At 41.5% G+C, this 15,697-nt stretch overlaps 1 protein-coding gene across 2 annotated transcripts; it reads right to left on the reverse strand.

Moving 5' to 3' along the window:
* Nucleotides 1–6,601: 6,601 nt before the first annotated feature.
* LOC141797162 (G1/S-specific cyclin-D1-like) lies at nucleotides 6,602–14,173 on the reverse strand. Of its 2 annotated transcripts, XM_074678614.1 has the most exons (6): nucleotides 14,018–14,173; nucleotides 13,696–13,930; nucleotides 10,829–11,044; nucleotides 9,674–9,833; nucleotides 9,312–9,460; nucleotides 6,602–9,227 (listed from the first exon to the last, which is right to left on the reverse strand). In XM_074678614.1, the coding sequence occupies exons 2-6, from the start codon at nucleotides 13,897–13,899 to the stop codon at nucleotides 9,069–9,071; spliced, it is 888 nt and encodes a 295-aa protein (XP_074534715.1). In that variant the 5' UTR covers nucleotides 13,900–13,930; nucleotides 14,018–14,173; the 3' UTR covers nucleotides 6,602–9,068. The 2 variants fall into 2 exon arrangements, with proteins under 2 accessions (XP_074534715.1, XP_074534714.1); XM_074678613.1 differs by having other exon boundaries at nucleotides 13,696–14,173.
* Nucleotides 14,174–15,697: the final 1,524 nt, after the last annotated feature.

Here is a 15,697-nt window from a genome sequence, read left to right on the forward strand (position 1 = left end):
TTGCTGTAATGATCCTCAGTGAGTGCGTCACATACTTGTAGGTGTGTACTTCAGAGGGAGGCGGGAGGAAGTGTGTGAGTGTGTGTGTGTAACATGAAAGCATTTCACCTGTTACACACACACCCAGGTATTTTTCTGTCTAATCAGCCGATCAGACAGGCCTGTGTGACAGTTTCTGCTCAGTCTGTAAATAAAGATCAGTCCAAACTGAGCGTGCTCTAAAAACAAACTGTTTCCTGTCTGAGCTCTCAGAGTCTGTGTCTGTTCCTCAGAGGGGGGAGTCCGGCTCAGATGATGTCAGCTGATGTGGAAAAGATGTGGTTTCAAACACAGCCGCAGGGATATGAGGAAACAAGCAGAAGAGGAAGAACGAGCAGGTGTGTTATTTTACACACAGCCTGACTGTCTGGGATTACGTCTGTGACTGTGTCTGTTTCTGTGTCTGTGAATGTGTCTGTGTCTGTGTGTGTGTCTGTCTGTGTCTATGTCTGTGTCTGTGACAGTGTTTGTGTCTGCAACTGTGACTGTCTGTAACTGTGCTGTGAAATTAGCTCTCTGCCACTGTTTGTGGTTGTGTATGTTACTGCCTGTGTCTGTGACTGCATCTGAGGCTGTGTCTGTGTCTGTGACAGTGTTTGTGTCTGCAACTGTGACTGTCTGTAACTGTGTCTGTCAAAGACTGCGCTAGTGACTGAAACTAACCGTTCGCTACTGTCTGTTATTATGTCTGTGACTGTGATTGTGTCTGTGTGACCAGTCAATCTGTGTCTAAGTATATCTGTTTGCAACTGTGTATTTGACTGTTAGAGTGACGGTCCACTACTCTCTTTTACTGTGTCTGTGTTTGTGACTGTGGCAGGGGCTGTGTCTGTAATTGTATCTGTAACTAAGTCTCAGTCCGGAATCGTGTTAGTAACTGCATCTGGGTCTATACCTGTCTGTGACTGTGTCTGTGGCTGTTTCCCAAAGCCCAGGTACCTTGCCTTGCCTTGGTCTGATGTGCTGTTCCAATGTTCATGTCCTCTGGAGGCATATGTCCTCCGTTTGGTTAGCATGTGGCTAATTGACCAAGGATACATAGGTGTATCCTTCGTAGCCTTGCCACGACTATAAATACCCAACATGCTACGCGTGAATCTACGAAAAAGGAAAAAATGGAAGGAAAAGACGCACCAGGGAGACGCACCAGAGAGACGCACCAGAGAGACGCACCAGAGAGACGCACCAGAGAGATGCTCCAGTGGAGGCGCGGGGTAAATTCCAATTCAAACGTAAGCAACAAAATACACCTCTGAAAATAACAACTTATACCATGTCCAACACTTGACTCTTTTGTGTGTCACTCACGTAACTATAATTACTGAGAAGTTGCACCTTCAGAGTGTCAATGATGTGACAATAAAAAAGCAAAAAGCGTACAAAAGTGGCAAGCCATGACAATATTTGTGGCCGCTTTAGCATACGGTCTACTCCCACGTTTGTATTTAACTTTCCAAGAACTGTCCACAGTGCAACACATGTTATGTGAGACGATGTAACTCCAATTACACAAAAATTTGTGAAAGGAATCTGATGGTAAAAAATATGCCTTTGAAGGCTGTTCCATTAGCATCTCCTTTTGAGCAGAGGCAGGACACATGGCTTGGATTGGAAGGAAGTGGCTTCAAAGGCACTGCCTTCAAAGGCAAGGCAAGGCAAAGAGCCTTAGTCTATGTCTGTCCATGGCCGTGAATATGTCTGTGATTGTGTCAGTAGCTATGTCTGAGTCTCTGTCTGTCTGTTATCGTGTCTGTGGCTGTGCTTGTTGTAGTGACTGCTCTTTTCTCCCTGTGACTGTGTCTCTGACTATCTCAGTGACTGTGTCCTGAACTGTGGCTGTGGCTTTGTCTGTGCTTTTGTCAGTAACCCTATTTTGGTCTATGTCTGTGTAAGTGACTGTGTCTGGTACTGTGGCTGTGAAAGCGACTGTGCACTATTGTCTGAGATCGTGTCTGCATCTGTGTTGGTTAGTCTGTTTGTGTCTGTAACCGTGTCTATCAGTGTCTGTGTCTCAGTGTCTGTGTCAGTAACTGTGTCCGTGTCTCACCTGTGTTCTGGTTGTGTTGGTGCCGTACGATGTTTGATTTGGTTTATTAGTTTAGGTGTTAATTATTAATCTATCAGATTCACTTCCTCAGGGAAGTTAAGGGAACAGGTTCCTAAACTGCTGCAGCTGACACAGAGCTCGTACAGCTGACACAAACTCACTCTGAACACTCAGATAAACAGACACACACACACAGAGGTAGATACTGATACCTCATGGTGCAGTTCTCCCTGTAGAGCCGATCACTGTCCACCTGACACCGAACAAACAAAGATACAAGACTTTACCGCTTTACTGGTTTCTGATTGGTTAAAACACGCTAGCTTAAATAAACTGAGAATAGATAGATAGATAGATAGATAGATAGATAGATAGATAGATAGATAGATAGATAGATAGATAGATAGATAGATAGATAGATAGATAGATAGATAGATAGATAGATAGATAGATAGATAGATAGCCTGCCTCACAGTTTAGATGATTTCTTTTTAAAAGGATTGAAAACAAACACTGAATGTATTGACTGTTCTCCTCAGAATAAATGTTGGTGAATGTTCAGGGCTGTAACAGTTCAGTGTCATCATGACCTGGCTCGGTTCACAGCGTTCCTGGTGCTGATGGGAACGCTCTGTAAGAAGTGTTGATGTTTGATCAGACTTCAACCATAGATATCATAGATAATCTACAGGGTGGTAAATATTTCTGACACCAACATGTTCTTATGTGACTTTAAGATGCAAACTCCACACAGACAGGGCCCTTCAGGCAAACTGGGATTCAATCTGCTGACCTTCTTGCTGTGAGGCAACAGTGCTAACCGCCGTACCAGCATGCAGCCCAAATGCTCCTCATTTGAACACATTTTTGTGATGCCCTCTGGTGGCAGTAAAGCCCGGCACCGAAGTGACCATGTTTAAATTACATTTACATTTATTCAGCACACAAACCAATCAATTGGAGGTGTTGGTTGTGAGCTGGGGTTTGTTAAGCTCTCAGCCTAGTTTTTGTCGTCCCGCAACCTGGTCAATGTTTGTGCTCCAAACTGTAACTCTGTCATCTCAGTGAGGGAGCTTGAACGTGTTTTAATTGAACAATGCACATCCAAAGTCTGGCCTGAAGGCTGATCATGGCCTGGGGTCCATTTCCATATGGCCCCCAGCTTTCATTTTACAGTGTTTTAATGATGTCACTGACGTTAATCTTAATCTAAATGATTTACACATTCACATTTTCTGTCAGGGTCACAAACCAAAACAAAAGACTACCTTTAAGGTCTTAATAATCTCCATTCAAACTGTGCATAGGCTGCTTGTCTAAAGCTAAAGCTGAAGCTCTGTATATTTTGCAGCACCTCAACACTTTGTCCAGCTGACGTATTTGAATGAATGGATTTATCAGGATGGGAAAATATGAGAGTTCAAAAAACACATCATAGGACACAAGACCAGTTAAAGCCATGAAATGAAGCAGAAAAGGTGAAAAGTGGTGCAGAAATGTTTGGGTCTAAAATGTTGTTTAAGGGTCAAAATAGTCTGAATATGAAAATAATCCTGATCAAATCCAGATCCTGGTCCTGCCATAAAAACATCCTGACAAATTTTCCCCATATCGCCCCCTATTGGAAAACGTGTTCCTTGGTTAGAAGCAGGGTTTGCTGATGTTTAGGCAGCAGGTAACACTGCAGGGAACTGACCACTGATCATCTGGGGTAAGGGACACCTGAGGGACAGGTGAGCTTTGACTTCATCAGTCTGTGATGACGGAACTCAGGGAGTCAGAGAATAGTTCAGACATAGAGCATTCAGATGATGATTTGACAGTAAATAATAAATATGTCAGTAAAAGATGCTGGTCCTTGGTCATTTTCAATAAACATACATTTGGACAACCCTGAGTTAATCAAAGACATCGCTGAGGTATCTGCTTTTGGAGCTGAGGAGGAGAGATTAAAGTCAGAACACAGTTCCAGACAGTGAGAAAGAAGTGACAGAAATCTGGGTGTAGGCACCAGCATATTTTAAACACCATAAAGATAGAGTCAGCCTTCTGTCACCTGATGAATGTATCATGGATTAAATGATTAGCGTCTCAGCAGGACCCAGAAAAACTGGTCTGTTACAATCTGCACAGGTATAAAGTCAGTGTCGTGATTTAATGGCTAGTGGGAAATAGTTTGAATATCATCCCTCCATGCTACCTTGTTGCCTCTGGGCAATATACCCATTTTCTACCTTTTACACTCACACAATACATCCCAGTTGTTATGAAATGCTTTTGAAAAAGAGAAAAGACATTGGGTGACCAATAGCAGTGTTTGAACTTGTCATATGACCCTCTGGAGGGCATATGGATCATACAGAATCCCTCTCTGCCGCCTCTCGGTGGGGTACACCCTGGACTGGTCGCCAGTCAATCACAGGACTGACACAGTGACAGACAACCTTTCACACACACATGGACAATTTAGAGTGACCAATTAACCTGGTGAGGATGTTTCTGGACTATGGGAGGAAGCTGGAATACCCGGAGAGAACCCACACATGCACAAGGAGAATAGAATAGAATAGAATAGAATAGAATAGAATAGAATAGAATAGAATATGTATTTAATGTCCAACAAGGTGGAAAATTGGCTTTGGCTCACCAACACAAGAGACAGACAGCACTAAAATACAAAGAATTTCATACATAAAAACATATATGAGACAAAATGTAAAAGTAGAGGTAAAAACAAGTTAGATAAATAAATAAAGCACAGTATTAAAACAGTTCAGGTCATTTTGTGGATTTGTCACTTAGTCCTATTTAAGATGGTGGTAGCGTTGGGTATAAAAGATTTTTTAAAAAGATCTTTGGCCAGAGGAACTCTATAGCGCCTCCCAGACCTTAGAGGCTCAACTATGCAACATCCAAACACAAACTCCACACAGAAAGGCCCACCGGCATAGCTGGGAATCAAACCAGTGACCTTCTTACTGTGAGGCTAACCATTGCACCATGATGCAGCCTGTTAGGATTTTGTCCCTTCGCAATTCTAAGAGCTCAGTATAACCTTGACGGTTCGTACCACAGAAACTCCTGACATAACTCAAAAAGGAAAAATGGTCATGAGACGACTGAAGCAAAAAGTTGAGATTTAATACAGCGCCGGAGTTTACAACATGTCAACAAGATGCTGGATGCTGAAAACTGAAGAAGTGCTCTTGGTATTTCTGAGAGAGTCAAGAAGTGTATGTGTGTGTGTTAACCCTCATACCTCACTGTCTTGGAATGAGCCAGTCTGAGCTGGTGTGGAAGGTGTCCCTCAACAGGTAAGAGGTCAAAAGACAGTCTCCACACCGAGGTCAGATTCAGAGGTCAGATGAATCAGTATATATGGTATGTGCTTAAGAAATGTCTAAGGCATGTGGGTGCGTGCTGTGTAAGTGTCAGAAGAAGCAGGAGCTGAAGATAGTAATTACAAGCATGATCACATGACAGGATTAGAACAGGGTTTACATAAAGTCAAATACATGAAAAGGTTAGGAGGTTAAGTGATCATACTGAATACGTAAACTGTACAAGGGTCAAATCATTCTTCACACAGCCCCTTCCACACATTTTACCACAATAAAACATCTGTCTCCTGAAAGCCACAGAAATGAAGTCTTTCATTTAATGATTCATGTAAAGTTAGATAAATACGTTCAAACTCCTTCACCCATTCATTTCATCCGCTTAGATATCAAATCTTATAAAGCGGGTTTGGGGTTTTTCTTTTTAGTTTTTAAACTTTTTATGGCAGGCATTGTAAACTGTTGAAGCCATCAAATATCATCTGTGTGTTTTTGGAAAAAAAAAAAAAAAAAAAAAAAAAAGCAAAAACACACACTCTTATCTCATTACTGACCATTACGGTGCAGTGTTGCCACAGGGCAACAAACCCTAAAAATATCTATGAAAGTTTTTTTTTTTTTTTTGAAAATTTCATTAGATCATGTTTATTTTTATCTATTTCAGACAAAAAACACTCAAAACGTATTTTCTAACTAGCATCACTACGCATACCATAGAGTTAAAAAGTTAAAAAAATAGACTGTTAATAGAAGAGGAGATGAATGATGTCTTCAAAAGATTGTACTCAGATATTTTTGATCTTAAAAGATGAAAAATGATCGGACTTATCACACACCACAGGAGCTTCCTGTCCTCACAGGCTGCTGCAGCCTCACTAACAGGAAACCACCTCTACGTCTTCAGTCTCTACACACTGGAGATGATCACGTCCTCTTGCTTTTGCACCATGCTGCTGAAACACAAGCAGTACAGCAGAGTTTGAAGAGATGTCAGCAGATGAAGCACTGTGGCTCTGCTTGAAGTGTTTGGCTTGTGTGTCACCCTGAAGCCTCACAGGAGAGATCTTTTATTTAACAGTGGAGATCATCAACGTCAAAGACAGACCAGCACAGAGGATGACTGCAAAACTCATTAAAAAGAACAAGCAAACAAGCTGTAAAAGTTTCATTAGCCATCTTTCCTTTATTTCATCTTCACTCTTCATCCGAATACAAACAACTCACCATGAACCTGGTCTGATTAAGGATTAACATGTCATGTTTCTCCCTGGTAGAATGTGTGATTGTGGTGGAGCAGCACATCCTGGAAACTCTCTGCACACCCAGGGACCTACATGTCAAACAGGGCTGCATGTCTCTCAGGGTGATATCAGTCCAGGTATGAAGCAGAGGAAACCTTCCAGTGAGTATCTGAGGACTGGTTCCTTCAGAGTGTTGTTTCAGCCTCAGCAGACTGTTAGATGTGTAACAGGAGTAGAGTCCTCATTACGCAGTCCTTACAAACACATCAAACTCATCTGACCCCTCGCCCAGTGAGCCTCCTGTAACACACCCATCAGACAAACTGAACCTAAACGAGATACGCCGTCTGCTGTATCTCTATGAAGTAACTCCCCCTGGTGGTGTAAACATAGCACTACACTGCAGGATCATTTTTCAAACCTCGTCTTTCACACAGAAAACAAGGTGACAGGAAAAAAAATACTCAAACTTTTGAAAATAAACAAGTCACTGAACATGTGAAAAAACCAACAATCTTAAACTCTGAAATCTCAGATCTCTGTAAACATTTATTGTTGTCCTGGGTTTAAAAAGTCACCAGCTGGTGTGCAGCAGATTAAACTCTCAGCCCACTGTTTTCACTCAGTGTAGCCTAAAGTCTGATGAGGTGATAGCTTTTCTATTGTGTGCAGTGATGAACCTGTGTTAAAGCATCAGGTGGAGCACTCCACAGTTACCTGACTGGAACTGGCTTTTTGGGACCTTATCGCCCCCTGCTGGGGAAAGCTGAGTGATGCACCCCATGTTGCATTAAAACTTTAATAAGCTCTGCTAATATCTTAAAGAAGATATCAATTTTTGTTATAAACTGCTGTACTAAATATATCAGGAAATAAAAGGTTACACCATAAAAGCTCAAACTTTAAAAAAAATTCAAACGTAAGGTCAATAATATAACAGAGTTAAGTCAAGGGAATAAATTTTGTGAGAAAAAGTTTTTTTTTTATTTTTATCGAAGTCTGTGGACTGGAAAAAAACTGAAATCTAATCAAGAGTTTTTTTCTTATTTTCAGTAGAAAATGCCTTTAAAGGCTTAATCTGAGCCACATTCACCTGACCAGTCCAGGAAACGTCTTGTTTCAAGTTATCTAAAGACAAAAATGAAGTCTGAAATGTTTGTAACAAGTTAAAACAAAATCTGCCTAAGAACAAGAGAAATGTTTCTTCTACTAAGAAATTATTCCTGTTTCAAGAAGATCAAGAATTTTCAAGCAATTTTTCCTTGTTCCACAGGCAGATTTTTTTTACTCGTCACAGGCACTTCGGACCTCATTTTGTCTTTTAAATAACTAGAGATAAGACATTTTCTGGACTGATAAGTTGAATGTGGCTCATATCAAGTATAACAGATATTTTTTACTTAAAATTAGACAAAAACACTTGAGATTTTTTGCAGTTTTGATCAGTGTTGTTCATCTTTACGAATGCTGAATCATCATTAAGATGGATGTGAAACATGAGCCATCCTCTAGCTCCAACAGTCTAGCTCCAAGGCTCCTCGTATTTTATTTTGAAGGGCCATACCTCAGGAGAGAAGCCACCCAGTCCTAAATGATCTCATGAAGTGACACTTTCATGTCAATTTCATTAAAAAGTAAGAGTGAACACTCTAGCTCCACTGTCAGGCTCTGATTGTTTATCAAACTGAGTCTGATATGAAGACAATATAACCAACATCACAGCTTTTTCTAACTTTATTCTTAAAATCTGATGTGTATCCATCTGTCGAGTTCCAGAGAACCTCTAAATTTAACCACACTGCAATGTTAGGATAAATTTCCTGTACAGTTGTTGGTTCTGGTTTTCTGGAGAGATTACAGCTGCAACATTGAGCTCCGGGATGTAGCAGTGCTTCCCCACAGTTAGCTTCATGTATGTGTGATCAAAACGATCACCCCCTCAGGACTTCATGGCTGCAGATTTGATGTTTTGAAGTTTGAGTGAGAACAAGCTCAGCGACACCTGAATACACCTTTCCTAAGGATCAGGGAGGTGAGTGGGTGAGGTGTCAGAGGTGTCGGGCGTGAAGAGTCAAACAGATCATAAATTCTTTCAGTGAATGTGTTTGTGAACCCCTGAGTTTACGCCCTGCAGACTCTCAGTGTCACGTGTTTTAGACATGTCAGAGTGGACGTCAGCTGGTCTCAGGGTTGAACACACCTCCTTATGTCTCTCACAGGTTAAACCTGTTTCTCCTTCAGCTCAGTCTCAGTCTGAAGTGGGTCCTGGACCTGTCTCTGTTCACCCAGCTCATCCTCCGGTCCCTGCACAGTTCATCACATTAATGCCTCTGACACACTGAGTCCTGCAGAGCCCGTCACACACACACAGGAGTGGAATCTGTGTGGATTAAATGTCCGGGGTCAGATGTTGATGTCCCTGACGTCTGTGGGTGTGGCTGAGAGGTCCTGCCCCTCAGTGCCGCTCTTAGCTTCCATGCTGACTGAGTGTTGCTGCTGCGCCTGTCTGAGGCTGGTCTCCAGCAGAGACTCGATCTGCTCCTGACACGCTCTGAGACAGTCCTGAGGAGGGAGACACCAGCTCAGTGAGACACTCACACAGCTCGGGACTAACACAGTGATCATGTGGCGTGCAGGTGGACTCACCGGGTCGCTCCGGATGGTCTGAGCCAGCTGCTCCGTCAGCTTCTCACAGATGGAGGAGCTTCCCATCATCCTCATCTGTAAACCCTCCACTGCTGCCACCAAGCTGCCGGCTGCCACCATGGACGGGGGACTGGCTATGAACTTCACGTCTGCAGGGGTCCAAACACAAAGAGAGAAAGAGGAACACATCAGAACCAGCTCCTGAAAGGACGGGACTCTATCTGAAGACCAAACAGGGACTCAGACGTGCTGCACACAGCAAGGTTAAGTTTTCAGACCACACAATGGAAAAACAAAACTTCATGAGCAGATTTCAGAAAATTGAAACTGAAGAAGAAAGCCAAAGGTATAGAGTTAGGCACCTGTAGCACAGAGCGCCACAAACGTCTGAGCGTGCTTCCTGAGGATGGGTCTGTTCTCCCTCCTGACCGCCAGCTGGGACAGGAAGTGGTCAATGAAGTCCTGAGGGGTCACCGAAGCCAGGTCCCACTTCAGCTTGTTCAAAACCATCAGCTCCATCTTCTGTGAGTGGACGAACAGACAGGACAGACGGACAGGGTTAAGAGTGATCCCCGGACAGATGAAGGGATTAACCAACACAGTGAGGAAGGTTTCTGTCTGCTGGGAGGGATTTTAGGCTTTGAGGATCGTTAGGAGCATCAGGGGCAAACTTTAGGATACTCCAGGCAGCTTCTGTTAAAACTCAGTCAGGAGGAGGCTTTCACTGCTGACTGATGGGAGAAGACCTGAGGACAGGTCACTGACATCATCACTGAAACCATGAGGTCTCATGAATCCAGAACAGTCTGATACTCCTCTTCTCTCTCTTCTAGCTCCCTCTTCAGTCCTTCCCTCCGAATAAAAGCATCAAAACCCAACCCATCCTCACTGAACCAGCCGTAACATCACTCTCCTCAAACCTAACAGACTCCACCACTGAATTTCTTATCTACCTCTGCCTTATCTTCATCCAACAAGACCACGCTGCAAAAACCTCAAATTTTATCAAGTGTTTTTGTCTCATTTTCAGTAGAAAATGTCTTTTTAAACTTCATATGAGCCACATTCACCTGACCAGTCCAGAATAATAACTTATTTCAAGTTATCTTAAGAAAAATGAGGTCTGAATTGCATGTAACACGTAAAAAAATCTGCCAATAAACAAGAAAAAAGTTTCTCATTTTAGACATCATTCTAGTTTTAAGCGATTTGCGAAAATTTACAAATTTCTCTTGTTCTATAGGCAGATGTTTTTACTTGTTATAAGCAATTCAGACCTCATTTTTGTCTTTAAATAACTTGAAACAAGACGTTTTTCAAGACTGATAAGCTGAATGTTGTTCATATCAAGTACAGCAGACATTTTTTACTTAAAATAATACAAAAACACTTGATATGGTTTCTGCTGAGCTGACCCCTGTGTCCTCCACAGCGAGATATACCCACAAATATTCTGAGACATGATCAGAGCCTCCGGTTACCAAATGTCTTTAATGCTCAGTCCTCTGATGACCTACCAGCAGCTGTGAGGGCGTGATGGAGTTGTCGGTGTAGATGCAGAGCTTCTCTGCCGTCAGGGGGATGGTCTCCTTCAGTTTGGATGCCAGGAACATGCAGGCCGCCCCCAGGAGCTGCAGGTGAGTCTTCCTCGTTCGTTCTACTGACAGGAAGCGGTCCAGGTAGTTCATAGCCAGTGGGAAGACCTCCTCCTCACACTTCTGCTCCTCACACACCTGCACAGAGAACCAAGACAACAACACCCTGAGTAATGTTCCTGTTCAGAGAGACCTGGATCAATATTTTACATATGGACACATTTCCAGTTCCTGTTTTTTATTTGATTTTACCTGGGTGGTTAAACTCAAATCACCACCCCAGATTTGAGCTGGTGCTCCTGTTTTTATTTTCATCACTGTTAGAAGAGATTGTTTACTTGCCTTTTTTTACATCTAGATCTTGAATTTCTAATCAGTTTCTTTGCAATTACTTTTCTTCATGACACAAAATGTGATCACCCACAAAACAAACAAGTTTCAGCCATAGCATTGCCTTTTTATTCTCTTATTACCTAACACTTCAGTGAGATGCATGGACTTGTATGACAACATTTAGACATGAGGTGAGAGCTTTGTTATCCTTGGGGGGTCTTACTGTCAGGATGGTTTGGGAGGCGTGCAGTACAAATGGCAAGTTGAAATGGTTGGTTCATCAGATGTTAGTTTATCAGAGATTGATTTTATAACAACCATCATTTAAAATAAACTTCAAAGGTCGAAATCATAACAAATGAAACTTTTAGATTATTTAAGAGCTGTGCTGTTGATCAGGACTCTCCAAACATATCGAAGGTCACAATTAAACAGCCAGGAAAACGTTGAGCAGTGAAAAGAACTTGGCTATTGGTCTATTGATTTTCTTGATGGAAAAGCTTTACAAAAAATTGATTAATTTAAATGCTTAAGGGTTTGGCTTGACTCCCATTTATACTTTAAATTTCACATCGAATCAATGACAAAAAAAAATACATGGTCTTTTAAAGCTACTTTATCGCTCCAAGGAGTGTTTTTCTTTAGATGTTCGAAAAAGAATTGTAACCCAATTGATTTTACCAATATATGACTATGCAGACATTATTTACCAAAATACATCTGAAACAAATCTTCGTCCCCTTAATGTGGTTTACAACAGTCTTTGTAGATTCACTCTCAACTGCCCCTTTAAAACCCACCATTGTTTAATGTATGAGTCTCTGAACTGGCTCTCACCCAAATCTAGAAGAATGCTCCACTGGATCCAGTTTATCTTTAAATGCAACTACTTCAGTTTTCCTCCTTATCTAAAGCAATTTTAATACCATTAACATCAGATTATAGTCTAAGACACACAAGCAATCTATTTTTCCTTACCCCCAGAATAACCAAAGAAGTTGGTCGTCGTGCATTTAAATATAAAGCTCCATTTGATTGGAATAAACTACCTGACTCATTAAGATCTATCACATCCTTTCCTATGTTTAAGCCTTACTTATTTAGTTATCTACAAAATCCTTGCTCTTGTTTTTGACCCTGCCTTCTATGTTATGTAGTCGTTCCTATGTATGTGATCACAGGCCGTATCTTATTCTTTGCTATGTGGGACCAAAACAGTTTGATGAGGGCATGACTTACCATCTGAAGCATAGTGTTTGTGCATGAGTGTGTTTGAGTGTGTGTATTCTGTATTTATTGTTGTTTGTAGTGTATTGTACTATCTGTACTGTATTATGTCTTGTAAGGACCCCCTTGAAAATTAGATGGTCCATCTAAAGGGGCTATCCTTCTAAATAAATAAAATAAAATAAATAAATAAAACTCTTACAATAAGAAAATTAAATTTTTTGACTAACAGATATGCAGAAAGTGTTGTAGATTCACAAAACGAAAGTAGTGGAGGATGGAAAATATGACCCTCATTAACAACTGTACGAATGTGTTATTATGTGACAATAATCGCTTATTTAAAAAGATGAGAGGCCTGCAGCATGCAGTCTGTGTGCCTGTGTGAAGGGCTGTAAAGTTGAACCATGTTAATTGCAGAGGATATGGAGCCTCAGTAAAACTGGAGAACTCTCTAGATCCTCACGAGCCTCCAACACAAAGGCAGCGCGTGGTCTGCAGCTTGCGGTCTGCAGCCTTCTGCTCCAAACTCCAGCAAAACTTTTAAAAACACCTCTACGTCACCAAACCTCACCAAATCTGAACAAACAATGTAGATTAATCATATCTTCAACCCATGTTAGTGTTTACCAAGCGTGTAGCAGGAGGATTACGGTTCATTTGAGGAAAAACGCGACGATGAGCTTTTGTTGAAGCATTTAAGATCCGTTAACCTACATAAAACTCATTTAAACAATAATTTTTTAGCATGGCAACCTCTGCTTTTCAATTTTACCTTCAAATTGTTAAAGAACACACCTCACACACCTGGGTCACGCTTATGGTTCTCCTCTTTAATGTATCAAGAGGTAATTACAAAACACTGCTCCAAACCTCATTGAAAAACACAACGAGAATGGAAAAAAAGCTTCTCAAATACAAACAGTATATCGTGTTATCAAATGTTTACTGGTTGTTGGAGTTTGGAGGAATTAACGTATCATTCGGTTCACATTTTTCTAGAGTTTTGTCACATTACACAGGTTATTTTTCTGTTTTCTTTTAGGAACACGGGGAGCGGAGCTACAGAGTAGTTTAGCTGTATCATTAAATTATAAAAAATGGTTACAAGCAGAGTTTATATATAAATTTTATTCAGTGCAGTAAGTTCGTATTTAAGCTCTCAGACTGGAAGACAAGCTTTTCTTCAGTGAGTCTATCTTGTCACTTACTACCAGTAATGAACTCACCTCCAGCATCCAGGTGGCCACTATCCTCCTCATGTACGGAGCTATCTCTGTCTGGACGCATTTGAAGTAGTTGGAAGCAGGCAGGTACCGGTCTTCAGCCCGCAGCAGAGTCTGCAGGACTCGGTCAGTCAACAGGTTGGAGTCCCGGTAGGCCCTCCGAATGGCAGGCCTGTCCCCCTCACAGCACAGCAGCTGCGCTTCCATTTACCTCAGTGCTGTGTCTCAGCGTTTAGCTCTGGAGGAAGCTCTGAATTAGCTCACAATGGATGTTCATTAGCCGCTCAACATTCTGGAGAGAAAACCCCTTTCAACTTTATTTTACCTGAATTAAAAAGTGTCAGTGGCTGACTTTTTTAGGGTTCTTGTCCTCCCTGTGTTTCTGAGGGATAGTCTGTTTCCTCTCTGTCCGGTTTAGACACGGGTTTCTGTCTTTAGTTTCACGGTTCGGACGTCTTTGTCAAGTCCCAACACCGGCACAGAGAACTCTTCACTATGAAACCGCCGCTGCTGGACTTTATATAGCAAACGTCAACCAATCAGAACGAAATATTCTATATCCGGTCCAACTCTTCAAAATAAAATAAAGTCTTCCGTATATCCGCCTCGACATCATTACGCTTTATCAAAGCAGGCGAACGTGATTTTAAACTAGTTGGAACATCAAAGGCACTGTGAGGACTTTTTAAGTGACATATTCATCATAGTGAAGTCAAGAAGTAAGGAATGAGTTGACCAAGAGGGAAGCAAGGTCTGTCTTTTTTCTTGAAGAAAAGAATCACTGGGATTTATTTTGTAGTAATGGCGGACACAAATACAAACTGAGTTTACAAAATTTGCTAATAGTCACATTTTATTAAATGGCTACAAATAACAAGTAATTACAAATTGATATATTACCTTATCACTTTGCATCCTGGGAAAAGTTGTCTTGAACAATTAATAGCCAACATCTGCTTTTTAGTCATTTGCTTTCAGGATAAATGCACGCCTTTTCAACAGTGGACGCTGGCGCTCGCAGGAACCAGTGTCTTCATGCCAGGATAACAATACATAATCCTACAGTGGCAGTAGGTGTCAGAGGATTTGCAACATCGCCAACACAAATGTAAAAGCCACTACACAACAGAAGTAGAGCTATCTGTACATCATCTTATATTTAGCTTTATGAGCTTTAGTCATGTCATAAAGTTAGCATTGGAGCCATATTTATCATAGCTGAAGGTAAAAACAAGAAAACAACCATTTACTTCCACAACTTTTCTGTGTCTGTAAGGATAACTGTCCTTAACTCCCGCTATGGCTGCACTTCCATTGTGTTATTGAGTTTGCATTCATGTTGTTGCTTTTGCAAACTGGCTGACACTTACCAGCCACCGTAGATTCCTGCCAAAGATGTCTATACCATCAACACCAAGTAGATATCACAGAGCCTTTAAACAGCTTGAGTAAGGTTGAAGAAAACCTCACCTGGGCAGTGTTTCTTTAATAGATTCACATGAATCGACATTTGTGACTGTGCTGAATGACTTGTGATGCACTGCTCACTCACACCATCATTTGATCTGGAACAGACAAGACATGAAAACCAGCCTGACAGAAGGTTTTCAGGCAGAATCTGATTTAATCAGAAATGTTTTTAACAATGTCTGCAAAAAAGTCTCAGTGTCTGTGAAAGTCCACTCAAACTCAACTTCCTCTTTGTTTCTGTCTGTTTAAAAACTTCTCCTTGCTCATTGCTCTGATCTGGATGAACTGATTTACCGACCATCATTGGAGGGAGACGGAGACGGAGATCTGTGCAGCCACGTCCCTCTCTGTCTGTGTGTGTGACCTCTGGCCTCCATTTCTCAGGACAGCCAGGACCAGGGTCATACTCTGGACACAGCATACAATAGCAGTCTATAGATTCTATTGATACGCTGTGATTGATCCCTCTTACAATAGACACTGATCTGTGATGATCAGCTTCGCTCGCCTTCTGCTGTGTTGACCATTAACGGTT

The sequence above is a fragment of the Halichoeres trimaculatus genome, unplaced genomic scaffold (genome assembly GCF_033239565.1).
Source record: "Halichoeres trimaculatus isolate MK-OKI-2021-1 unplaced genomic scaffold, fHalTri1.1 fHalTri1_scaffold_10, whole genome shotgun sequence".
In the NCBI taxonomy this organism is placed as follows: Eukaryota; Metazoa; Chordata; class Actinopteri; order Labriformes; family Labridae; genus Halichoeres; species Halichoeres trimaculatus.